The following is a 26267-nucleotide window of genomic DNA, read 5'->3' as shown; positions in this document are numbered from 1 at the left end:
CGCCCCGGCTCAAAGAACACCAAACCTGACACTCTTTCCAGACAGTTCTCTTCCACTAACAGGGAGAGTGAAGTTGGGCCTATTATCCCTGTGTCCCGGATTGTGGCCCCTGTCCGCTGGGGTGTTGAGGAGGCTGTCCGACAAGCTCAATGCCAGGACCCCTGTCCTGGGACGGGTCCACCTGGTCTCTTGCATGTTCCACGTCAAGCTCGGGCCAAGGTTCTCCAGTGGGGTCATTCGTCCCCTCTCACTGCTCACCTGGGAGCCTGGAGGACCCTGGATTTCTTGAAGAGACGCTTCTGGTGGCCAGGCATGGAGAAAGAAGTGAGGTCATTCGTCCTATCCTGTGAAGTGTGCACCAGAAGCAAGAACCCACGGCAGTGTCCCCAGGGTCTCCTGCATCCTCTGCCCATTCCTCGGCATCCCTGGTCTCATGTGGTGGTCGACTTCATCACAGGCCTTCCAGCTTCACAAGGTAATGCTGTCATTCTAATTATAGTCGACAGGTTCTCAAAGGCCTGTCATTTCATACCTTTATGCAAGCTCCTTTCTGCCCTTGAGACCGCCAAACTAATGTTCACTCATGTCTTCCGAGTCTTCGGACTCCCACAGGACATCGTCTCCAACTGGGGGCACCAGTTCTCCTCCCGAGTGTGGTGGGGGTTCTGCAAGCTGATCGGGGCCACTGCCAGCCTCTCCTCTGGGTTCCATCCCCAGTCTAATGGCCAGACTGAGAGGCTCAACCAGGACCTGGAAACCACCCTGTGAGGCCTGGTGATGGACAACCCGATGTCGTGGAGCACCTGGTTGCCATGGGCAGAGTACGCCCATAACACCCTTCAGTCATCGGCCACCAGGTTGTCTCCATTCCAATGCCAATTCGGGTTCCAGCCACCTTTGTTTCCTGAACAGGAGGAGGATGCTGGGGTGACCTCGGTCAATCACTTCCTGAGACGGTGTTGTAAGACCTGGAACAAGGTCTGGAGGACTCTCATCCATATTTCCAGGGCCAACCAAACTCAGGCCAACCACCATAGATGGCCTGCCCACAGTTTTTGCCCTGGGCAGCGGGTTTGGTTGTCCGCCAAAGACCTTCCTCTATGGGTGGAGAACCGCAAACTTTCCCCTCATTATGTTGGCCCCTTCAAGGTAGTGCGCAGGGTGAACCCTGTTGCCTACCGGCTCCAGTTGCCCCAGTCTCTGAGAATCAATCCCACATTCCACGTGTCCCTGTTGCGGCCTGTGCTGTCATCCCCTTATGCCCCTGCCCCCAGGAATCCCCCCACCTCCCCGCATCCTCTGTGGACAGACTGTGTTCACTGTGCGCCGCCTGCTGGACTCCCGCTGGGTCTGTGGTGGTCTCCAGTACCTAGTCGACTGGGAGGTCTATGGGCCTGAGGAGCAATGTTGGGTCCCCGCTCGGGACGTTTTCGACAAAGGACTTTGTCGGGACTTCCATTTGGCCCATCCTGATCGCCCTGGGAACGTCAGGAGACACTCCTTGGGGGGGGTCCTGTTAGGCTTTGTGACTATCTTGGCCTCTAGAGGCCGCTATTGTATCTTTGTCATGTTGTGTTTGTTTTGACAGCCATGTGCTTCTCTGTTTTGATGGTCATGTGCCTTGTTAACTGTCCCGCCCATTCTTAATTGCCAATTTTGACCTGGTCATGTGTTCAATTACTTTGGGTATTTATACTACCCCATTTTGTGTTTCTAGTCACTGAGTCTTTTGTGCTGTTTGATGGTGAGTCACCTTTTGTACTGCGTACCTTTGCCTGTTGACTTTTGTTTTTGGAATACTGCTCTTTTGGGACATTTGGACTATTTTTTGTTAACTTGAAACTTTTGCCATTTTTTGTATCTTCTGAGCATTTGGATTTTTGCTTTCTCTTCCTGGGTTTTGGATTTTTGGACTCTTGAAGCTTTTGGATGTTTTTCTTGTATCTCCTGTGTGTTAGGATTGACCTGACTGGTAGAAGTTTTACCTTTGTGGATTTTGCTTTATCACAAGCTGTGGATTTTCCTGGACTTCTGAGCTTTGGCAAATAAACTTCACTGAACTTTAGCTTTGGCCTCACTCCTCTGCACTTGAGTCATTCCTCTGCTTAGCCTAGTGGGTGTTTGCTGTGTTACTACACCAGTGATCAGGGTTCAATTCCCAGCCCAACCTAACAGATTTTTGTTCATTCAGCTATAAGAGCATTAGTGAAATCAGGCACTGATGTTTGGTGAGGAGGTCTGGGGTGTAGTCAGAGTTCCAGTTCATCCCAAAGGTGTTCAGTGGGGCTGAAGTCAAGGCTCTGTGCAGGATACTTGAGTTCTTTCACTCCAAACTTAATACATGTCTTCATGGAGCTTGCTTTGTGCACAGGGGCATTGCCATACTGGAACATATTTGGGCCTCTTAGTTCCAGTGAAGGGAAACTGTACTGCTACAGCACACATTGTATACAATTGTGTGCTTCTAACTTGTGACAACAGTTTGGGAATGAACAATACTTGTGCATCCCAAACAATTAGAATTTCGTGAAAAAAGTTAAGCAATTCACAAAGGTAAACTTTCATATACTCTATGTTCATTACACATAAAGTGAAATATTTCAAGCCTTTTTTGATTTAATTTTGATGATTATTGCTTCTAACTCAGGGCAGCACGGTGGTGTAGTGGTTAGCACTGTCACCTCACAACAAGCACGTTCTAGGTTTGAACCCAGTGGCCAACGGGGGCCTTTCAGTGGCGTTTGCATGTTCTGTGTTGGTTTGCTCTGGTTTTCCCCAAAGACATGCAGGTTAGGCTCTCTGTGTCAGCCTTGTGATGACCTAGTGACTTGTCCAGGGTGTACCCTGCCTCTTGCCCATAGTCAGCTGGGATAGGCTGCAGCTTGCCTGTGACCCTACACAGGATAATTGGTTACAGAGCTCCTGGAAATCAGAAATCCTGTGTCTCAATTTATTAGAATATTTCCTAAGATCAATCAAAAAGTATTTACAATGCAGAAATGTCCAACTTCTGAAAAGTGTGTTCATTTATTTTTATTATTAAACCTTTATTTTACCAGGGATAAAAATCACATTGAGATTAAAATCTCTTTTACAAGTGAGCCCTGGCCAAGAAAGCAGCACACAAAAACAGGATTAAGAACAGAATAACAATCATCACACACACTCACAGAACAAAACAAAAAAATTAAGAACAGACAAACAAAGCAGACAGAAAATTTAAAAACAAGAACAGACTGACTGATACACTCGGTTAAGACAAGCTTTGAAATCAACTTATATTATATATTATATTATATTGAGCGTATATATTATACACTCAATACTTGGTTGGGGATCCTTTACCATGAATTACTGCATCAATGCGGCATGGCATGGAGGTGATCAGCCTGTGGCACTGCTGAGGTGTTACTGAAGAACAGGTTGCATTGATAGTGGCCTCCAACTGGTTTGTATTTTTGGGTTGGGTGTTTCTCATCTTCCTCTTGACAATACCTCATAGATTTTCTATGGGATTCAGGTCAGGTGAGTGACTAGCCAATCAAGCACAGTAATATCATGGTCAGTAGACCATTTGGTAGTAGTTTTGGCACTGTTGGCAGGTGCTAAGTCCTGCTGGAAAAGGAAATCAGTATATCCATAAAGCTTGTCAGCAGATGAAAGCATGAAGTGCTCTAAAAACTCCTGGTAGATGGCTGTATTGAATTTGGACTTAATAAAACACAGTGGACCAACACCAGCAAATGACATGGCACCCCAAATCATCACAGACTGTGGAAACTTCAGACTGGGCTTCAAAAACCTTAAATTCTGTGCCTCTACACTCTTCCTCCAGACTCTAGGACCTTGATTTCCAAATGAAATGCAAAATTTATTTTCATCTGAAATGAGGACTTGGTGGCACAGTGGTTAGTGCTGTCGCCTCACAGCAAGAAGGTCCGGGTTCGAGCCCCGTGCCAGACGAGGGCCTTTCTGTGTGGAGTTTGCATGTTCTCCCCGTGTCTGCGTGGGTTTCCTCCGGGTGCTCCAGTTTCCCCCACAGTCCAAAGACATGCAGGTTAGGTTAACTGGCGACTCTAAATTGACCATAGCTGTGAATGGTTGTCTGTGTCTATGTGTGAGCCCTGTGATGACCTGGTGACTTGTCCAGGGTGTACCCCGCCTCTCGCCCGTAGTCAGCTGGGATAGGCTCCAGCTTGCCTGCGACCCTGTAGGACAGGATAAAGCGGCTAGATATAATGAGATGGGATGAGGACTTTGGACCACTGAGTAACATTCCAGTTCTTTGTCTCCTTAGCCCATCTTCTCTCTCTCCTAAGTTCACTTCTTGTGAAGCTCTCACAAGTTCTTGAACTGACTTTTCTTGACAATTCTCTCAAGGCTGTGGCCATCCCTGTTTGTGCACCTTTTCCTTCCAGCCTTTTTAGCAATGACCTTCTGTGGGTTGTCCTCCTTGTGGACAGTGACGATGATCATCTTCTGGATAACTGTCAAGTCAGCAGTCTTCCCCATGACTGTGGTTGCATGTATTTAACTAGACTGAGAGATACACAGTATTTATACTGTTTTACTCATTCAAAATGAAATATTCTCATATTTTGATTTTCTTTTGCTCTGTTGGCCATAATTACCAAAATTTAAATTAAAAAAATGTTTGAAACATTTTAGTTTACATGTAATCAGTCTTGAATATATTAAATTTTCACTTTCTTAAATAACTGATGGAAAATATGGAACTTTTTCATGATATTCTAATTGCTTAAGATGCACTAGTACTGTATATGGGTGTGATGGTCAGGGACATACAAACATCTGGTCATATATTGTAGTGTGTCTGCACACACATGTAAAGTTACTGTCAGACAAAAAGACTAACAGAGAAACAAAATAGTTGTGTTTAGGAGTACACAGTAATTAAAATTTTTGAGATAAAGATGTGGTTATACATCTATCCTTTCTATCCTGGCATAAACTTTTGGAACAACTTTCTTTAAAATCATCTAATCTAATCTAATCTAATCTAATCTAATCTAATCCCTTTGGATAATAATAATAATAATAATAATAATAATAATAATAATAATAATAATAATAATAATCTATTCCTAGAACTGACTGCTGCTTCGAAAAGTGCCACCAAGTGCTCAAAGTCAGACTGGAGTTCAAATGTTTAAAATTTAGAATTTTAGGAAAATCCTCATAGAAGACAGGGTGCATTGTTAAAAAAAATGCCCTTGGCATATTAGTTAATAAAAAATGTAAACTATCACTGTGTCCGAAATCACTCACTGCTCACTATATAGTGGACTATATAGTGAGCTCGCTATTTTGTAGTGCTGTCTGAATGTATAGTGAGAATTATTACATTCTATATAGTGGATTCATAGTATCTCACAATGCATCATGAAAAGTAGTGTACAACCAATGGTCACTAACCAAGCAATATATACCATCACGCATTGCGGTCGCACTGAAAGAAAAGCTGTAAAAGCTGTTTCATAAGGACTGTTAAGTATTTTAGATTGAGTATAGCAGTATTTTGTTTTTCCTTATGACAACAGGCACAAGACAAATTTATAAGTTGTGGTGTGAAAATGACAAATATTGTAGTGTGTTGGACGGAGGAAGAAACACATTATAAATGGACATTCAAGTAGAATTAAAAATATTAAGAGAATATAAAATAAGCTAAAATAGAATAAGACAAATAAAATACAAGAATATAAGTTACAGTGCAGAGTGAGGAATTAATCAAATTTGATTTAATAAAAAGCAGCAGCAAAGAATAAAGTATTCAGCCTTGATTTAAAAGATCTGAAAGATGCAGCAGACACAAAGTACTTTATATTTATTAATGTGGGAAATACACTTAGTATAATATGTTTTTGTCACAAGAATACATGCATGTATTTATTATTTTGAAAACCCACCAGCCAACTCATCTGGCACGTTTTAATTGTGAGACAGTAATGACATAAATAATGGCATGGTGGAGTAGTGTCTGAAAGTGTTTTTTCACTTTACCAGTGAGCTCACTATAGTCCTCTATATAGAATTCCCTAGATAGTGAGTAGGGAGTAGTGAATGAATGAGTGATTTCGGACACAGCTTATAATACACTTTAACATTTGGTTTCCATTAAAGTCATTTAGCAGCAGCATGCTATTACTTAAAATAACCCTACACATGAAATTACACACACACACACACACACACACACAGAGAGAGAGAGAGAGAGAGAGAGAGACCTGTTGTTATTTCAGGGACAGAAATGTAATCTGGTCAAGTTTAGTTCACTAGTGCCCCTTTTCCACCAAAGCAGTTCCAGGGCTGGTTCGGGGCCAGTGCTTAGTTTGGAACCAGGTTTTCTGTTTTCACTGACAAAGAACTGGCTCTGGGGCCAGAAAAACCGGTTCCAGGCTAGCACCAACTCTCTGCTGGGCCAGAGGAAAGAACCGCTTATGTCAGCGGGGGGTCGGAGTTGTTAAGACCAACAACAATAACAAGATCGCGAAAGATTGCCATTTTTAAGCGACGAGAAGCAGCAGCTGTACAAACGCGAAGTCATCCATTATTATTATTGTTGTTGCTGCTGCTGCTTCTTCCGTGTTGTTTTTGCTTCGATATTCGCGCCAAGGTTTATGCAAACGTAGCGACGTAACTGACGTATACAGCGATGTAATGACGTGGCTCCGCTTAGCACCGCGAGCTATGGAAAAGCAAACTGGTTCTCAGCTGGCTCGCAAGTTGAACGAGTTGTGAACCAGCACCAGCACTGGCCCCGAACCAGCCCTGGAACTGATTTGGTGGAAAAGGGGTATAGGTAGTTAGATTACATTACCCAGCATTTCTTGGTTAACCTAGCTACTCTGCAAAATGTATATATGTAGGTTCATGTAAAAAAGTATTCACAGTGAAACATGTTAACATCGAAATCATTGCATAACTTTATAAATTAAACAAGCACAATTTGGGTTTATTTAAGGGACACTCATAAATGTAGATATAAAGAAAGAATGGAAATATTTGTTTTATAACAAATAATAAGACATAAAATACAAACAATGGGCCGTCTGTGACTCCAGTCAAAAAGTTACACCTATGTTCACTCTAGGAAAATGTAAGGCATGTATTGGGTTAAGCACCAATTTAACTGGAATATCTGGTGGCCTCATTCACGTTATGCAAATTACCTGCATGTTGTTCACACCTTTGAGATTTTTCAAGAGTAGACGTGTCTGAGACAGGGTTTATCAACAGTGACTTTTAACACAAGCGCCTGAAGCCTTTAAGCCCAAAAAGATCAGGGCTAGAAAATAAAGAAATGTCAAATACTTACAAACTAACATCTATAAATAAATCTTTAAAATAAATGCAGTGTTTCATTTTAAAAAGTCCAGTCTGCTAGAATTCCATTTGAGTGTATATACTGAACCTGGTGTGTCCAATGCTCAAAGAACGACTGCTCCTCTTTTTTTTAACATCCACATATACAGTATTTAAGTAGTATAATTAGTTACATATATGTAGGTACATATGTACACACACAGAGACACACACCTCAGATCTCTCTGAAGGGTCGTCCTTTCCTCCTACACCATCAAGACAGATGTCTGACTCATCTATATTATTTTGTTTTTTGCTCATCAACCTAAAAAAAAAAGAAATCAGAAATAGTGAGTGAGTTAAGAAAACAAAACGGGAAAGGATAGTGGGAATCGTATATGAATGAATGAAGTGTATCGAAATATCGAAAGGAGTCAGTTGAAGTGGTTCGGGCACCTTGTTAGGATGCCCCCTGGATGCCTCCCAGGGAAGGTTCTCTGGGCATGCCCCACCAGGAGGAGACCCTGGGGCAGACCCAGGACAGGCTGGAGAGATTAAATCTCTCAGCTGGCCTGGGAACGCCTCGGTATTCCCCCGGAAGAGCTGGTGGAGGTGGCCAGGGAGAGGGAAGTCTGGGCTGCTTTGCTTAGGCTGCTACCCTCGACCCGGACCCGGATAAGCAACAGAAAATGGATGGATGGATGGATGGATGAATGAAGTAGTCAGTTTTAGCTAATATAACTACTTCCTTTAAAAACAAACAGAGCACTTCCTGTCTCCTGCCTCTATCACTTTTCAAGAGCTCTCTGGTCCTGGGTGTGTGTGTGTGTGTGTGGGGGGGTATAGTGTAGTGTAGTGTAGTGTAGACATTTGAGACTCAGAAATTTCAGAAGTGTATAAGGAGCCCAGGCTCAATCCACTTTCATGCCAGTCAGAGAGAACTGGAGTATATTAAACTAACATTTGTATTTTATGGTCTCTGGACAAAGTATAATAGTACATCTATGTCAGCAACTCAAATTTTAATTTAGTTAATGCTAATTCAGTTAAAGGCGGAGTACGAGATTTTTTTCAGGAGTATTTTTTACCATATTGCTTGAAAAGCTCCTCACACCCATGTTGCAAGCACACTGTAAAAAAAAATAGTTGAGAATACTTGAAATTTCAAGGCAACCGTCTGCATTAAGAATTTTATGTTTTGCCAACGATGTGCCCATGATAATCCAAACTATGATAAAACTGTTATCTTTATTAAGAATTCTTAATTAAGTCAATTTTCAATTCCTCATTCTGCCAACATAGATTTCTCTTTTTGCTGAACAGTGGCATTCACAGTAGTGCAAAAAGGCAATTGAGGTTATCACAATTTTTTTTTTAGATTTTTTTGGGGCTTTTTTCACCTCTATTTGGATAGGACAGCGTAGAGACAGGAAATGAGCAGGGGAGAGAGAGACGGAAATGACCTCGGGTTGGAACCGAACCCGGGTCGGAACCGAACCCGGGTCCCCGGATTTATGGTATGGCGCCTTATCCACCTGAGCCACGACACCCCTGAGGTTATCGCAATTTATCATTAAACTATACATGCCTTTTTTCATTGTTCTACACAATTACAAAACTTCAATATTGAAATAAAGTTTTTAAAACCCACATTGTGGGTGTGGCTCAGGTGGATAAGGCGCCATACCATAAATCCGGGGACCCGGGTTTAATTCCGACCTGAGGTCGTTTCTCTCCCGCTCATTTCCTGTCTCTACACTGTCCTATCCAAATAAAGGTGAAAAAAGCCCCCCAAAAAAGTCTGATTGCCTTTTTGTACTACTGTGAATGCCACTGTTCAGCAAAAAGAGAAATCTATGTTGGCAGAATGAGGAATTGAAAATTGACTTAATTAAGAATTCTTAATAAAGATAACAGTTTTATCATAGTTTGGATTATCATGGGCACATCATTGGCAAAACATAAAATTCTTAATGCAGACTGTTGCCTTGAAATTTCAAGTATTCTCAACTATTCTTTTTTTACAGTGCAGTACAATAGAAGGTTTGACCCAAAAACGAAATATTTTAATCCAGTCTACAGTGTAAAATAAAGGAAAAACACCATCCAATCCTATCGAGGTACCACCTCAAAATGATCGGATACTGACACGTCAATCAGACTGAAGCCCACGACCCCCACCCTTGCACGTACAGTATGCGCAGGGACCACTCCAGCCATTTCAAAGCAACGGATACACAATGTAGGTTTTGCTAAGTTAGCATGATTTGCAAAGTTAGCTGACACGGATTGTTATACTAATGTGTATAGTCGTATTACATCCTTGATGATAGTTTTTCCATGGTATTTATTTCATGCATACAAATGATTTGTTAGCTTAGCTGTATGTGGCACAAATGATAACTCTTATTTATTGTTTTCTTAGTTATGAAGGCATGGCACAAGCCAGTTCGACACCAATGAAGCATGGGTTTTTGAAACCACCTCCTCCTCCCGTATCCACTATTCGTTCGAATTCACTCTCAGGCTTTGACCTGCACTGTAAGTACCATTATGTTCACATAAACATGGTTTTGGCAACATGCTTTGGAGGCGCGGGTAGGGAGGGGGGGTGGAGACGCGGGGGGTGGGAGCATGGCGAGTTTCTTTTCAAAATATGGCTTGCGGGAACCGTTATTCCAAAATCTTGTACTCCACCTTTAATTGCAACTGCAATTGATAAACCAATTTGCTTAAGATAAAACACCAACTTTGCTTACCTAATGTCATTCTGAATAACTATAGCAATTATGTTGTCGACGAAAACATCTGCTTTGCCAAAGCAACAATTGCCAAAGTGTTAGCCAATCAGGTGAGATCACCATGTTTGTTTTGTGATGTCCAACGCTAAGCAATGGGAAAGCAGCTGTTTTTATATGCATTCAGTTCCATTTAGCAACAAGTTCTTTGGTCATTTATTCCTCCCTAAATTTTGATTTGCCATAAAAATACACAAAAGTCAGTTTGAGAGAGCACAGTGTCCCATATCTCAAAATATGCTGGGATTTTAAAGGTTGTGTAATATATTCAAGGCTTAAGAGAAGAAGAATAGCATGTATACATGATTATCTGTGCTAGTGTGTGCTCAAGGTTCTACACATATGAATATACATTTAGACAGACAGGCAGAGACAGAGAGAGAGAGAGAGAGAGAGAGATAGACTTACTGGTCCTCCCTGAAGTAAGTAAATCCAACAAAAGGTAGCTGGTTGCCTACAAAGGCACGAGGAGGTGGGAAAGTTTCAACATCCCCTTTCTCATCCTCAATATCATCGAAATTGCTTGTGTCAATGTCACTTCTCAACTCAGGCACCACTGGAGCCATGGCTGGGAGAGAGAGAGAGAGAGAGAGAGAGAGAGAGATAGTGAGAGAGAGATCAAAATGCAAAGACCTCCTTTTTCATAGGTGTGTGTGTGTGTGTGTGTGAGAGAGAGAGAGAGAGAGTCTCTGAAAGGCTCAGTGTGTGTATCACACAAAGCGGACACTGTAGTTTGCAGGAAGGAGTGGTGCCTGCTGTTGGCCATGCCGGCCACGGCACCTTTCTACACTAGCACACGGCTTGGCTTGCACACTCACACACCTTCTCATTCATTCTCCTGGGTACACAGAGTGTGCATTTTACAAGAGAAGACACAAACCCCAAACCATGTGCCATAGCTTCAAGCTCACTCTCTTTACACAGCTATATACCGTAAAGGAAATTAGCAGCAAAGTGAGATTTTTAAAAATTGTTTAAAAAAAGAAATGGCTTCCCGTTAAAAAAAAAAAATCAATGTTACACAATTTTCTCCTTACCCTAGCCAATTTCATGTTGACATTCTTCACTGGAGCTATGAGACTAATATAAAATATGTTAACGGTAATGCAAGTCTTTCACCTGAAATTATTTTCCATAAACACATGCCCTAGTCTTCTCATACTCATTTCAAATGATGACATTAAACTGCATCATCTCAGTTCAGTCCTGTCTCCAGTGCAGAGAGAGACAGAGAGAGAGAGAGAGAGACCCCACAGTGGTGGTTTTGCATCACTCCTCTCATTAGAAGCTCCACATTGGCCACAAGTTCCACCCAGAAAACGCATCCAGAAATGAACACTCCATGAACCAACAACACAAGCAGTGACACACTGCACAGGGTATACTACAAGAAAGCATCCAAAAAAAACCCCACACAAAGAACATACAATATGCAAAAGTATGTATTATTATTATTATTATTATTATTATTATTATTATTATTATTGTAAGCTCATACAATTCAAGGCTACACACGTGACTGACTGCTTCTGCAAATTCTGAATAATAGCCAAAAAATAACTTTCTTCACTCACACACACACACACACACACAATTTTCCCAGTGGTCACCGAACACTTGATTATGGTGAATTGAAAGAGAAAGGTTCTAACAGGTTATAACTGATATGTACATAAAATTAAATAAACTTTTATCAGCATGACTTTAAGTTATTACAGCAATAGACTTCTTACAAACCATATGATTAACCAGGGAAGATGTGATTTCACTCCAGAGAAGTGAAGTTAAACTGATTGTACATATTTATGAACCATACTATGAGTAGACAAACTGAGAGGATGAACACAATGCTTACTGTCTCGTATGGTATTGAAGGTCCATTGGTCGTTCTTGAAGAAGGGATGACGTTTGATTTCCTCTACTCCTGTCCGGCCAAGCCTCACCTCCCTGAACACACCAAAACATAGATCTACACATGTGGACAGAGAAAAACTGCATAACACAACCCTCACCCTCCACCCCAAATACACACACACACACGTATGACTCCTACATCGAAGGGTCTGTAGGTCTGTTTGCGTGCTTGTGACTAATATCCAGCTGCTAGAGAAAGTGAGAGACAAGCCCTGACACAAGCACACACGCACGCACGCACGCACACATACACACACACAGCGCCCCTCCCTTGCGCATGCTGAGGGGTTCAGCGGACCAAGCTGCCACGTGTGGTTCATTCCCGTTGAAGCCAAAAACCAAAGGGAGTGCTGTGGCACACACACACACACACACACACACACATATATATATATATATATATATATATATATATATATATATATATATAGATATATATAGATATATATATATATAGATATAGATATATATAGAGAGATATATATGTGTGTGTATATATGTGTGTGTGTTTAGGCCAACAAACTCCTTTTCATGCATGTTGGCAAATATGAATGTCAGAGAGGGATAGAAGATGAAACATGAGTGAGTGAGAAAAATTAGTGACCCTGCATTCACACCTGCAAGATACAAGTTGCTGACTTGCACCTGGCCTGTCTTTTGTTAGATTAGGTTCAAAAGCTTCACTGTAATACCAACAGCAACATTATCATATTGTTCATCTTACAAATTGTGAACTAGTCATGCCAAGTCTCTGCCATAAATCCACAAAACTGTGATGTATAGCTGTCATGTCAATGCTGCAAACAACTGCTAACTTCTCACAGGAATAACAAAAACACAGCACCAACCAAAAAAATTAACACCAGAATCATAAAACACATCTCAAATATTTCACTATATAGTTAAGGCAGGGTTGATAACCTCTACACATCATTGAACTGTCTTTTAAAATGTATATTGAAATAAACATCCAAGAAAAGATAAGACTGTTTCTTTGTCTGTCCTCTATTTTCTTGAGCTAAACATTGCTGAACTTCAGGTGTAACTGAAATTATAAGCATAGATAGTTATGGCAATTGCACATCTCGTTCCATGGGTTTAGCCTGTGGAATTTACTGGAGGCAACTATTTTATACTAATGTTCCAGAATTATACAGGAACTAATCAGGAACTAACCAGTAGTTCTTCATGAATACTTAGGTTACCACTATTTAGGACTATAGAATACCTGTTAATTATTCAGTATGTATGTTTAATATGGAACTACAGTGGAGTATTTTACTATTAAATTAAGCAGTTCTTACTGAGTCTTACATTTCTCCTGCAGAACTACTAACTAAATATTGCATAACTATTCTTTAATTACTGAGCACTTTGACATCAGTTCCCAGTTGCTTGCACTCTCTTGAAACAAAGGGGTACTAAAAGTTGTTCCCTTTCTTATTGTGGCGATACGCTCATGATTTTTACTGCTAATACACTGTGTGCAGAATTATTAGGCAAGTTGTATTCCTGAGGATTAATTTTATTGTTGAACAAATACAGTGCTCTCAGTCAATCCAAATTGTTAATAAACCTAAAACCAGAATGTTTAACAAAGAAAAAGGGAGTTTAGGCTTTCTCAGGGGAATACATGTGTGCACAATTATTAGGCAACATTTATTGTGCAGAATGATTATGCAATGAAATGAAAAGCTAAATTTTTCCATCTCACTTGTTTATTTTAATTTTTAGAGTAAGTGTAACAAATAAACAACTCAGAATTAACAAATAAACACTTTTGGCATTTCAAAAATATTCAGTGACCAATATAGCCACCCTTCTTTTCAGAAACTCTCATGAGCCTTTCATCCATGGAGTCTGTTAGTTTTTTTATTTGTTGACAATCAATTTTTGTGCAGCAGCAACCAGCCTCCCAAATGCTGTTCAGAGTGGTGTATTGTCTTCCCTCACTGTAAATCTCACTTTTAAGAAGGGTCCACAAGTTCTCAATAGGGTTTAAGTCAGGTGAGGAAGGGGGCAATGCCATTACTCTGTCATCTTTAAGGCCTTTGCTGGCTAGCTAAGCAGTGGAGTACATGGATGCATTTGATGGTGCATTGTCCTGCATAAAAGTCATGACCATCTTGAATGATACAGACTTCTTCCTGTACCACTGCTTGAAGAATGTATCTTCTAGAAACTGGCAATAGGTTTGGGAGTTGATTTTAAGTCCATCTTCAACCCAAAATGGTCCAACTAGCTCATCCTTAATAATAGCAGCCCATACCAGTACCCCTCCTCCACCTTGCTGGTGTCTGAGTTGAAGTGGTACTGTATGTCCATTAGTTATCCGGCCACAGACCCATCCATCTGGTCCATCAAGAGTCACTCTCATTTCATCCATCCATAAAACCTTTGAAAAATTGGCCTTCAGATATTTCTTGGCCCAATCTTGATGTTTCAACTTGTGAATCGTGTTTAGTAACAGTTGTGTTTCAGCCTTCCTTACCTTGGCCATGTCTCTGAGCACCAAACACCTTGTACTTCTGGACACTCCAGATACAGTGGTACTTGAAAGTTTGTGAACCCTTTAGAATTTTCTATATTCCTGCATAAATATGACCTAAAACAGGGGTCTCCAAACTGATCCATAAAGGGCCGTGTGGCTGCAGGTTTTCATTCCAGCCATGCAGCAGCACACCTGATTTGGCTTATTCAATCAACTGAACTGTCTTCACACAGTCAAATACTTGCAGCCACACCCACCCTTGATTAAAGGGTGGGTATGTCAGTTGATTGAATAAGCCAAATCAGGTGTGCTGCTGCATGGCTGGAATGAAAACCTGCAGCCACATGGCCCTTTATGGATCAGTTTGGAGACCCCTGACCTAAAACATCATCAGATTTTCACACAAGTCCGAAAAGTAGATAAAGAGAACCAGGTTAAACAAATGAGACAAACATATTATATTTGGTCATTTATTAATTGAGGAAAATGATCCAATATTACATATCTGTGAGTGGCAAAAGTATGTGAACCTCTAGGATTAGTAGTTAATTTGAAAGTGAAATTATAGTCAGGTGTTTTCAATAAGTGGGATGACAATCAGGTGTGAGTGGGCACCCTGTTTTATTTAAAGAACAGGGATCTATCAAAGTCTGATCTATACAACACATGTTTGTGGAAGTGCATCATGGCACGAACAAAGGAGATTTCTGAGGACCTCAGAAAAAGCGTTGTTGATGCTCATCAGGCTGGAAAAGGTTACAAAACCATCTCTTTTTTGGGGGGCTTTTTTCACCTTTATTGGATAGGACAGTGTAGAGACAGGAAATGAGCAGGACAGAGATCGGGAAATGACCTCAGGTCGGAATCAAACCCGAATAAATCCGGGTCCCCCGATTTATGGTATGGCGCCTTATCCACCTGAGCCACAACACCCCCACAAAACTATCTTTAAAGAGTTTGGACTCCACCAATCCACAGTCAGATAGATTGTGTACAAATAGAGGAAATTCAAGACCATTGTTACCATCCCCAGGAGTGGTTGACCAACAGAGATCACTCCAAGAGCAAGGCGTGTAATAGTCAGCGAGGTCACAAAGGATCCCAGCGTGATTTGTCTTTACAATTTTTTTGTTTGACAATATATTTTGTCGAACAACTATCATGTAATTTAACACTTTCATATCAAAGATGAATTTTCATGTATGAAAAAGTGATGTTTATTTTTTCCAAGCAGGTTGGATTTTTCTAATATTTTGTCTGTGAAAGGAACACATTCAACCAATCAGGGCACATCTTGTGGAAATGTCATCACACTGCTGCCAGCTTGGCGAAGCCTCATTCATTTTGTGTCTCAAAACCCAGTGCTGTTTGACAAGGGCAACAAAAATGATAAAGATAACAACTTGAAAAACAATGCCAGGAAAAACAATAGGGGAGGGCCTCAGCAATGAAAATGGTGGGTGTACAGTCCATGGTCCATCACCAACTGCCTGAACCAAGCAGTGAAAAGCTCTATGTTTTTGACTATTTCTCAGGATAGCATGTTGTCAGGATGTAGGCACTTACGGATGTATGTGCAGGGGAGAGCGGGAAATGGAGACTGACAAACAAATCCAAAATGCTAGACAAAATCAAAGTTGAGGGACAGGCAGGGGTCAATTGATTGGTAGACAGAGTAATAAGGGCTAGACTAAAAAGTAACGAGAACAAGACAATAACGAGGGTCGAGAACACGATAAGGCAGGCAGAATAACAAGGCTTGATATGACAGGTAAGACACTGAACGATACTTTGCATCGAGTAGTATGGGAGAGGTGTTCATATAGTGTAGGCTGATTAACCAGGAAATGAGTGACAGGCAATAGAGGGCACTGTGGTTCTTGGGTTTGTAGTTCAGATAGGCCATGTTTGTAGTCTGACTGGAAGTGGTGCTCTCTGGTGCATTACTGACAGATCCTATGTCTAGAGTCTAGGATCCGCTTAACCTGATAGATGGGTTCTCCTACTGGGCCAGGAGATGGGTGGTTGGGGGTGGGCATGTTCTCAGACAGGGGACCCTGGATGGAGTGTTTGAGGCAAGAGACATGGAAGGTGGGTGACAGATGACTGTGAGGTGGAAGCTCAAGTCTATAGGAAACCTTGTTGATGCACCGGAGCACCTTGTATGGTCCGATGTAGCATGCCTGTAATTTTCGCCATGTGTTGGGTTCCCTAAGGTCCCTGGCAGACACCCATACCCGATCGTCAGGAGAGTACTCAGGGTTGTTGCTCCAGTGCTTATCAGCGTATTCCTTGTACTTGGCATTAACTGGCGTGATGTGTTGGTGAACTTCCTCCCAAATTGACTGGCTACAGGTGAACCACTCTTCCATGGCCTGTACCTGTGCTGGAGAGTCATCCCAAGGAAACAGGGGAGGTTGGTAGCCGAGCATACACTGGAATGGTGTAAGTTGTGTGGCTGAGTGCTTGAGAGAGTTTTGCGTGTATTCAGCCCATGGGATGAATCGGGCCCAGTCCCCTTGGTTTTGCATGCAGAAGATTCTGAGGAACATCCTATTTCTTGGTTGGTTCTCTCTACCTGGCCATTTGACTGGGGATGATATCCTGAAGTGAGGCTCACTGAGACCCCTAGCTGCTTCATGAAGCTGGCCCACAGATGAGAGATGAATTGAGGGCCACAGTCACTGACTATGTCTTCTGGGATGCCAAAGTATTGGAATATGTGCTGGAGCAATAATTTGGCGGTCTGAAATGCTGTGGGTAGGCTGGACAATGGGATGAGTCTCAGCACCTTGGAGAAGAGGTCAATGATGACTAAAACCGTGGCGTTGCCTTGAGATGGCGGCAGGTCGGTGATGAAGTCGATTGCCAGGTGGGACCATGGTCTGTAAGGCACAGGAACAGGGCATAGTTTGCCAGCTGGAGGAGTTCGAGGGACCTTGGCTTGAGTGCACTCAGTGCATGAAGAGATGAAACAAATGATCTCAGTCAGCATGTTCTCCCACCAGTACTTGTTTCACAGCAGTTGGTTGGTGCAATGGCTGCTGGGATGACCAGTGGCAGGAGAAGTGTGTGCCCATGTGATGAGTCTGCTCCTGAGATGATTAGGGACATACAAGCGGCCCGGTGGGCAGTTGACTGGAGGATTCTGTGGTTGTGAGTTCCTTATCTCCTTGTCAAGGTCCCAAGTGATTGCCTGGATGAAGCATTCAGGTGTCAGGATGGGATGATGTTCCTGGTCATGAAGAGATGGGTGGAAGATGCATAACAGGGCATCAGCCTTGGCATTTTTGGTGCCAGGATGATAGGATATCGTGAAGTTGAAACAGGTGAAGAACAGTGCCCATCGGTCTTGGCGTGGGTTCAGTCTCTTTGCCTTCTTGAGATACTCGAGATTTTTATAATTAGTGAAAATGACAAAGGGGTGTGTGGCCCCCTCCAACCAGTGCCTCCATTCCAGTTCTGGAAACATGTCAGGGACCACTGGAGAATCTCCTTGTTCTGCCAAGAGATGAGTGGGTCATGAAGCTGTAGCCATGGATAGCCCAGGATGATGTTGTGGCCAGTAGCTCTCAGTTCCCAACATCATAGTTTCTCTCTGCTGGAGTGAGCTTCTTGTAGAAGGATGCTACAGGATGGCGCTTGGGCCTTTCGCCGAAGTGCTGGGAGAGAACCCCTCCTATACCAATCTCAGAGGCATCCACTTCGACGATGAATGGTTGGGTCAGGTCTGGATGCTGAAGGATAGGGGCTGTGGTGAAAGCCGTTTTGAGCCTGTTGAAGGCCTCTTTGGCTGTGGGGTTCCAGTGGAGGCGTTTGGGTCCCTTCTTCAGGAGGGAGGTCAGGGGTGCTGTGAGGGTGCTGAAACGATGATAAAAATGAAACGATGATATGATAACGCTCTAATGAAATGATGATAAAAGTTTGCAAAGCCTAGGAAACATTGGAACTCCTTCACCGAGGTGAGTACGGGCCAGGATGTGACTGCAGTTACCTTGGAGGGGTCCATGCTGACCCCCTCAGCACTGATGATGTACCCCAGGAAGGAGATTGTATGCATGTGAAATTCACATTTCTCAGCCTTGATGTAGAGATGGTTCTTTGACAGGCACTTGAGTACTGATCGAACATGGTTATGATGACTCTCTTCATCAGGGGAATAGATCAGGATGTCATTGATGTAAGCTATGACAGACCTCCCCAACATGTCTCACAGCATGCCGCTAATGAGGCGCTGGAACACGCTTGGGGCCAAAGAAAGGCCATAAGGCATGATGTGGTACTCAAAATGGCCAGCACTGGTACTGAAAGTGGTCTTCCACTCGTCGCCCTTGTGAATGCAGAATAGGTTGTAGGCACTAGGTAAAGCTTGGAAAAGATTGTGGCACTGCGGAGTTATTCCAATGGGGAGGGCACAAGTGGAAGTGGATACGGGTATTTCACTGATATCTGATTGAGTCCTCGAAAGTCTATACATGGACAAAGTCTGCCCCCTCTCCCCCGCTGACACTGGTGAAGTGGATAAGCATATGTACCCCTGCTTGAGGGCCTCCTCTATATACTCTTCCATAGCAGCTTGTTCATTCTGGGACAGAGGGTAAATGCGGCTGTGTGGTGGAGAAGTACCAGGCGGGAGGTCGATAGCACAATCGTATGGATGATGTGGGGGTAGACCGCATGCTTTGCCCTTGTTGAAGACCTCCCCTAGGTCCAGGTAGCATGCAGGAATCCATTCCAGGGAGTTAGGGTGAGGATTCTCTATGGAGGTGGAGGAAAGATTTAACTGAGGACATGGGAGGCAGTTCTGGAAACATGTCAGGGACCACTGGAGAATCTCCTTGTTCTGCCAAGAGATGAGTGGGTCATGAAGCTTTAGCCATGGATAGCCCAGGATGATGTTGTGATGCTTGGTAGCTGTGACGAGGAGTGAGATTTGTTCAGAGTGAAGAGCTCCCACCTGAATATGCATGGAGCAGCCTGGGAAGTGACAAGGCCCTCCCCTATGAGGCCTCCATCGATGGACCGGATAGTGAGTGGGCTCTGCAGTGAGTTTGTGGGCAAACTGAACCTCTGGACGACTGAGCTGGTGATGAAGTTTCCCTCTGGCCCTGAGTTGATAAACACAGACAGCACATGGGTAGAGGAAGACAGTTTCAGTAATACTGGAAGCTTGAAAGATCGAGCTCTTAGTGATCTCATGGGACTCACTGAATCAGCCTTGGTCTCCTCGGAGCTGCTGCATGGTGGATGGACTGGACACTGGATGATAGGGTGACTGAAGCACCCACAATAGAAGTGGAAGCCCTCCTTCTCTCTCCGATCTCATTCGGAGCGTTTCAGGCAAGCACGAGAAACTTCCATGGGAGAGGGAGAATCAGAGGTCATGGCAGGCTTGGCTTACTCCCGGAGAGATGGGCAGCTGGATAGCAGATGGTCTGGCCAAATGGCAAGATCAATGACAGTGTCCAGAGTGAGACGTTCATCGTGGCATGCTAGCTCACTCAATACTGAGGGGTGAAGTCCTTGGTAAAACACCGCCTTTATTGCTGGCTCATTCCATCCGCTGGCAGCTGCAAGAGTCCAGAAATCTAGGGCATAATTGGCAACTCTCCTTGAACCTTAGGCTCTCACCGACTTCAATTCCCTCTGGTTCGTGATCGAACATACGCTTGAATAACTCCAGAAAGCTGTCATAGGAGGCGGTGTGTTCGCCTCTGCTCCTCCACACTGCACTAGCCCATTGTAGTGTTTTGCCAGTTAAAATCGAAAGAAATCCAGCAATCTTGTGTTCATCCAAGATGTGTGGGAGTGAGGAGAAGTGCATGGAGCACTGAAAGAGAAACCCCTTGCGGCTGTGCGCATCCCTGGCATACTTCTCGGGGCATGGAAGTGTGGGACTCAGAGGAGCTTCGGGGCACATTAGGAGGGCCTGTGGCATCATTGCAGCGAGCTGAGCCATCTTGATGTTGAGCTTGGCGAGCATCTGCTGATGTTCTCCTAAGAGGCACCCTTAAGTGATCAAAGCAGCCTGCTGCGCCTCCTCTGCTGCATCCATATGCAGCGAAGTATCCTGTCAGGATGCAGGCACTTACGGATGTATGTGCAGGGGAGAGTGGGGAACGCAGACTGGCAAAAAAAATCCAAAACGCTAGACGAAATCGAAGTCGAGGGATAGGCAGGGGTCGATTGATCAGCAGACAGAGTAATAAGGGCTAGACAAAAGAATAACGAGAGCAAGACAATAACGAGGGCCGAGAACACGGTAAGGCAGGCAGAATAACAAGGCTTGGTATGACAGGTAAAACTCTGAACAATATTTTGCATCAAGTGAGTGTGGGAGAAGTGTTTATATAGCATGGACTGATTAACCAGGAAATAAGTGACAGGTGTAATTAATTGTCAGGCGATAGAGGGCACTGTGGTTCTTGGGTGTTGTAGTTCAGATTGGCCATGTTTGTAGTCTGATTGGAAGTGGGGCTCTCTATCACGTTACTGACACATGTACCCCAAATTTTATTTTTCCTTCCTTTTTTGAAATAAAAGAATAAGCACCAGTTCATCATCACATTGACTCCATGGTCACATATTTTTTTTTTTTTGTGGAATGTTCACATAAAGTTCAACTTAATGTTGTGCTAAATTTGTCAATGTTTTTTTTTTTGCACTTTTGCATCATTTATTTATATTGAACTGTCTGAGTAAAGACCTGAAACGTGTTGTTTTAATTTAGCTTAAAGAGCTAAAGAGAGAAAAAGACAATAAAACCTATTACAAATGACTGGAGTGTTACTGTGTCGCTCGCCTACCTGATCTCAGACAGTATTATAAGGAAAAACACATGAAAATTCATTACTAATTGCAAATAAAAAAAAGCAAGCATTGATTTCTAAATTTACTTTGACTTGTATTTCATTGCAGACAGTATGAACCCAAGATATTTCATGTTTTGTCTGGTCAACTTCATTTCATTTGCTAATGTACATCCATTCCTGCATTTCAGGACTGTAACACATTCCAAAAAAAGTTAGGATGGGGGCAATTTAAGGCTACTAATGAGGTAAAACAGTTAATTAATGATGCGATTTGAAACAGCTGATGCCAACAGGTGATTATAATCATGATTTAGGACAAAATCAGTATCAAGAAAAAAAACTAGTCTTTGAGGAGCAAAGGTGAGCCAAGGGTCTCCAATTTCTCAACAAATTCATGAGAAGGAATGGAAATATAAAATGGTAAATGCTTTACTGTCCCTATTTTTTGTGTTGCAAGAATCAAAACTGAAAGAAGTGTTCATTAAAAAAAAACAACAATAAAATTCATGAGGTAAAAGATCAAATAGTTTGCTGTTGTATGGTTTTGAGTGCAATACAGGTCCCAAGATTGTTTATAAATCATTGTTTTCAGTCTTAATTTCAATTTCAGCATGCCATCCTAATTTTTTTTTGGAAGGGTTGTAATTATGTAGTTTTGTTGCTTAAAAGGAAATTATTTACAACGCTTTTGAAAAGTATGTTAATGTAGAATATTTGTTTCTCATTGCTACATTAGAATCTTGTACTTTTGTAGGTTGTCCATTTCTCTCTTTTAACCTTGGCTGCGGGCAGCACAGTGGCGTAGTGGTTAGCGCTGTCGCCTCACAGCAAGAAGGTCCGGGTTCGAGCCCCGTGGCCAGCGAGGGCCTTTCTGTGCGGAGTTTGCATGTTCTCCCTGTGTCTGCGTGGGTTTCCTCCGGGTGCTCTGGTTTCCCCCACAGTCCAAAGACATCCAGGTTAGGTTAACTGGTGACTCTAAATTGACCGTAGGTGTGAATGTGAGTGTGAATGGTTGTCTGTGTCTATGTGTCAGTCCTGTGATGGCCTGGCGACTTGTCCAGGGTGTACCCCGCCTTTCGCCCGTAGTCAGCTGGGATAGGCTCCAGCTTGCCTGCGACCCTGTAGAACAGGATAAAGCAGCTAGAGATAATGAGATGAGATGAACCTTGGCTGCATGAGAAATGTAAGACTCAGTAATTACTACTTAATTAACACTGAATTCTTCAAAACTACTTAATTACATATTGAGTGAGTAAATATCATTGCGTAGTAATTAATAATAGTAACCTAAGTGTTAATGAAAAAGACTGCTCATTTGTTCCTGCATAGTTACCTATTAGTTTTGGAACTGTAATAAAAAGTGTTACCTTATTTTGCATGAAATTGGAAAATTTCAAATGTCAATTCAAATGTCAATTCCTGTCAGTGGAATAATTTACTCTTTTTTGTTTTGTAGCTTGCTGGTGTAAATGCAGAATGAGGAACAAAATTATCATTCTCCCCCACCTGTCAGTCAAAAAGGCACAGATAAGGTCTTTGGCATCTTTAGACATTTCCATATCATCTGGGAATTTCAGACTGTTTTTGTGATCCATGATCTTGCCATAAGTTCCCACCAGTGACTCAGCATAAAATGGAGTATCACCTGCAGCAAAACAAAACTACATTTATTCCAAGAAGAGAAGAGAAGAGAAGAGAAGAGAAGAGAAGAGAAGAGAAGGCTAGCAAGAAAAGAGAAGAGACAGCAGGGATGATGAGCTACTCACCAATCAGCAGCTCATAGATAAACACCCCTACAGACCACCAATCACACTCGCGTCCATAATAACCAGTTCCACCTTGTGACATCAGCACCTCTGGAGAAATGTAATCTGGAGTTCCCACAGCTGTGTCACAGCGAACCATCCCAGACTAGGCACACACACACACAAACTTCAACATGGTAATATTACATACAATGAATACATACTGTTTATGTATATACCTATCTTGGATTACAGGAGATTCTTATGTCAATTGGCTCATTTCCCATTTTATTTAAGAATAAAAGGAGAAAAATGTATGAAAAGTAAAAATGAATGTTAAATTATGGTGCTCCTATGCAAAATGCATAATCCATTATGGAGCCAGACCAGCTAACCTTTATGCATTTTGCATAGGAGCACCATAATTTAGCATACATTTTCACTTTTCATACATTTTTTCTCCTTTTTTTCTTATTGAGTAAACTTCACTGAATATTGTTAGTGGATATTTCAATGTACTATTTATAGAGACAACTGAATTGTTATATCACTATACACAGCAAAATCCCCAGTGTTGAATTAACACCCAGAGTGTTGATTTAACACCCTACTGTGTTTATATAGGTCCAATTGGACACAAATTAACTCTGAAAGTGTTAATTCAACACTGAGGAATTTGCTGTGTAGTAACCAGGGCTTTGAACCGGTTCAAGGAACGAAAACGAAAACCGGGAACTTTTTCTATTTCACATGGAACAGAAACGAAACCAGAAACTTTATTATTTTTTATGTTCCGGAACAGAAACGCTTATTAAAAATAATGGTAACCGGTTAATACCGGTTTTTATTTCGTTCCTCAAAGTTTCCGTAGCCTACAAATAAAAAAGTCATTCTTCTCCTGCGCAAGTTTCTATGACCCGCTGGGGTTCACTTCCTGTGTGACATTCGCTGACTGAATGGAGAGAGCGGGAAGGTGGACTACTATCACGTCTCCACGTGATAATAAGTGAGTAAGTGCATTACTGAGTGTCTGAGCAAAGAAGAGCCTGAACGTTGCAACCTCCCTATTGGCTGTTTGTAAAAATGTATCAATTGTTGCCCTTCCCATGGGAATCATCGCGGGCTCGAGAGACGAGACCTGACGAGTTAGTTCGTTGGTAGCAGAACAAAATGTCTGGACACAAATCGGGTTTTCAGAAAAGGAAAGAAAATAAACGGAGGGTCGAAAATACAAAAAAGGAGACAGAAAATGCAAAACGAGTTTTAAGGTAGGACAAATGGTTACTTTTTAAGGCAGCCCGCTGTGGCTGCAGGCTTTCAGTTGTGTCATTGAATGGTTACTTTTCTGAGGCAGCCCGCCGTGGCTGCCTGCAGGCTTATTTATTATAGCCCATTTAGTTAAAATAGTTGATATAAAATGTTTATAGTTATAGTTATGTGATGGTTGTCCTGATTTAGACTGGTGGTTTTTTTTGGGGGGGGGGTTGCGCGATGTTGCACCCGGGTCCAGATTAGGGCAGAACCGGCCCTGGCTACATTTCAGGTGTAGTTTGTTTTATGTATGTATGCACTTGCATAGATGTGTACTTGGTCTTCCAATATGGCACCTAACAAAATCTCGCGGCGCGATGACGTCATGCGGTAGCCCTGTATAGGGCCTGACTAGCCTTTGGTAACACACTAAACGAATTATCTTTCATTTTTGGCACTTTTTCTGTTTGTGTAGATGGGAAGACATACTGAGAATCCAAATCACCAACATTTGAAATAATAATTGTTTTGAATTATTTCTTGTCTTATTTAATGAAGGTTGTAATAGAATTAGCCTACATTTCGCTTAAGCTGGATGAGACAGAGACATAATTTTATAGCCATTTGTTAAACAGCTGACAGGGAACGTAATTAACCGTTCCGGGAACGAAATTTTTTTGTTCTAACCGGTTCGGGAACGTCTATTCAATGGTGGAACCCAAAACCGGAAACGTTAAAATTCCGTTTCTGTTCGGAATGAACCAATAGGAAAAAAATTCTGGTTCAAAGCCCTGGTAGTAACTGCTCTAACCCAGTCAGGGTCATAGTGAATCTGGAGCTTATCCCGGGAACACTGGGTACCAGTCTTTTTGTCATTTTTGAAAATGGCCTGATTTTTAAAATTTTTTTTATTTTTGATTTTTTGCCATTTTTGAAAACTGCCAGGAAGGATATATTAATCACTCTTTACAACCATGGTGAGCAGAAAAGCATCTCCACATGCAAAAAACATCGGTCTTGTAGTGGATGGGCTACAACAGCAGAAGACCATATCAAGCTCCACTTCTATCAGTCAAGAACAAGAATTTGAAGCTATCATGGGCACAAACTCACTGAACCTGAAACAATGTATTATTTTATTGATATATTATTTGTCATGGTATGTAGTGTTTTGTTGCACATCTTTGTATCACACATTGATATTGCCAAACTACAATATCCAACAGGGAACATGCAAATATGTAATTCATCCATTGGTTATCCTTGTTGTGACCAATCAATCCAGACCTCTAACTGAGACACGTCACTCTGACACCAGCCACACCTCCTGGTAAACATAACAGGAGACTATAGTGATTTTGAAGAGGAAGCCAGAGGGGTGTTTTTTCTTTCTTCTTCTTAAATCTAAAATATTGCATTGTGCTATTGGGTGTCAGAATCAGAAATTTCTTCATGAACATATTAATTTTTACTGCATATTATCAAATCATACACCTTTCAAAGCCAAAAGCAGACAGCTGTAGTTACAGAATTTAGAAGGAATAACCAAGTAGTGTCAGGTTGTTAGGCTAATCAGGTCTTTTGTAACCAGGTTGCACACGTCTCTTTTTGTTTACAAACCCAAAAGTGGTCTATACATCACTAAAATTTTTGGATATTTCTGAGTATGCAGTCAGCACTTCAAATTGGCAGATTGTAAAAGAGGTTTGAGAGTAGAGTTACTAGGTCTTCCTCCAAAGAAGATGTTGAATGAAACAGCAATCCTATCTGTATTTAGAACAAAATGGACACCAGAAAACTCCATGCCTGGGACAACAGGAGCTGAACTGAGGTAGGAGAACTGGTTAATGTCTGTTAGCAAATACTTGTCCTCACACATGTAACTACTAGTAAGGTGGCTAGCAAGATTGTTAACATAAAGGTAGATGTA

At 42.1% G+C, this 26267-nt stretch overlaps 1 protein-coding gene across 3 annotated transcripts in view; it reads right to left on the bottom strand.

Annotated features, from left to right (window-relative positions):
• Positions 1 to 26267, bottom strand: part of LOC132881548 (rho-associated protein kinase 2-like) — a 240113-nt gene that overhangs the window by 162798 nt on the left and 51048 nt on the right. For all 3 annotated transcript variants that reach the window (XM_060914115.1, XM_060914116.1, XM_060914117.1), the window contains exons 6-10: positions 23108 to 23252; positions 22848 to 22986; positions 11980 to 12071; positions 10533 to 10692; positions 7561 to 7651 (exon numbers count right to left, since the gene is read on the bottom strand). In XM_060914115.1, coding sequence (XP_060770098.1) covers positions 7561 to 7651; positions 10533 to 10692; positions 11980 to 12071; positions 22848 to 22986; positions 23108 to 23252 — 627 coding nt within the window. The remainder of the gene's footprint in view (positions 1 to 7560; positions 7652 to 10532; positions 10693 to 11979; positions 12072 to 22847; positions 22987 to 23107; positions 23253 to 26267) is intronic.

Source organism: Neoarius graeffei, chromosome 2 (genome assembly GCF_027579695.1).
Source record: "Neoarius graeffei isolate fNeoGra1 chromosome 2, fNeoGra1.pri, whole genome shotgun sequence".
NCBI classification, from domain to species: Eukaryota; Metazoa; Chordata; class Actinopteri; order Siluriformes; family Ariidae; genus Neoarius; species Neoarius graeffei.
Note: the sequence above shows the minus strand (reverse complement) of the source record. Positions and strands in the feature narration are given on the sequence as shown.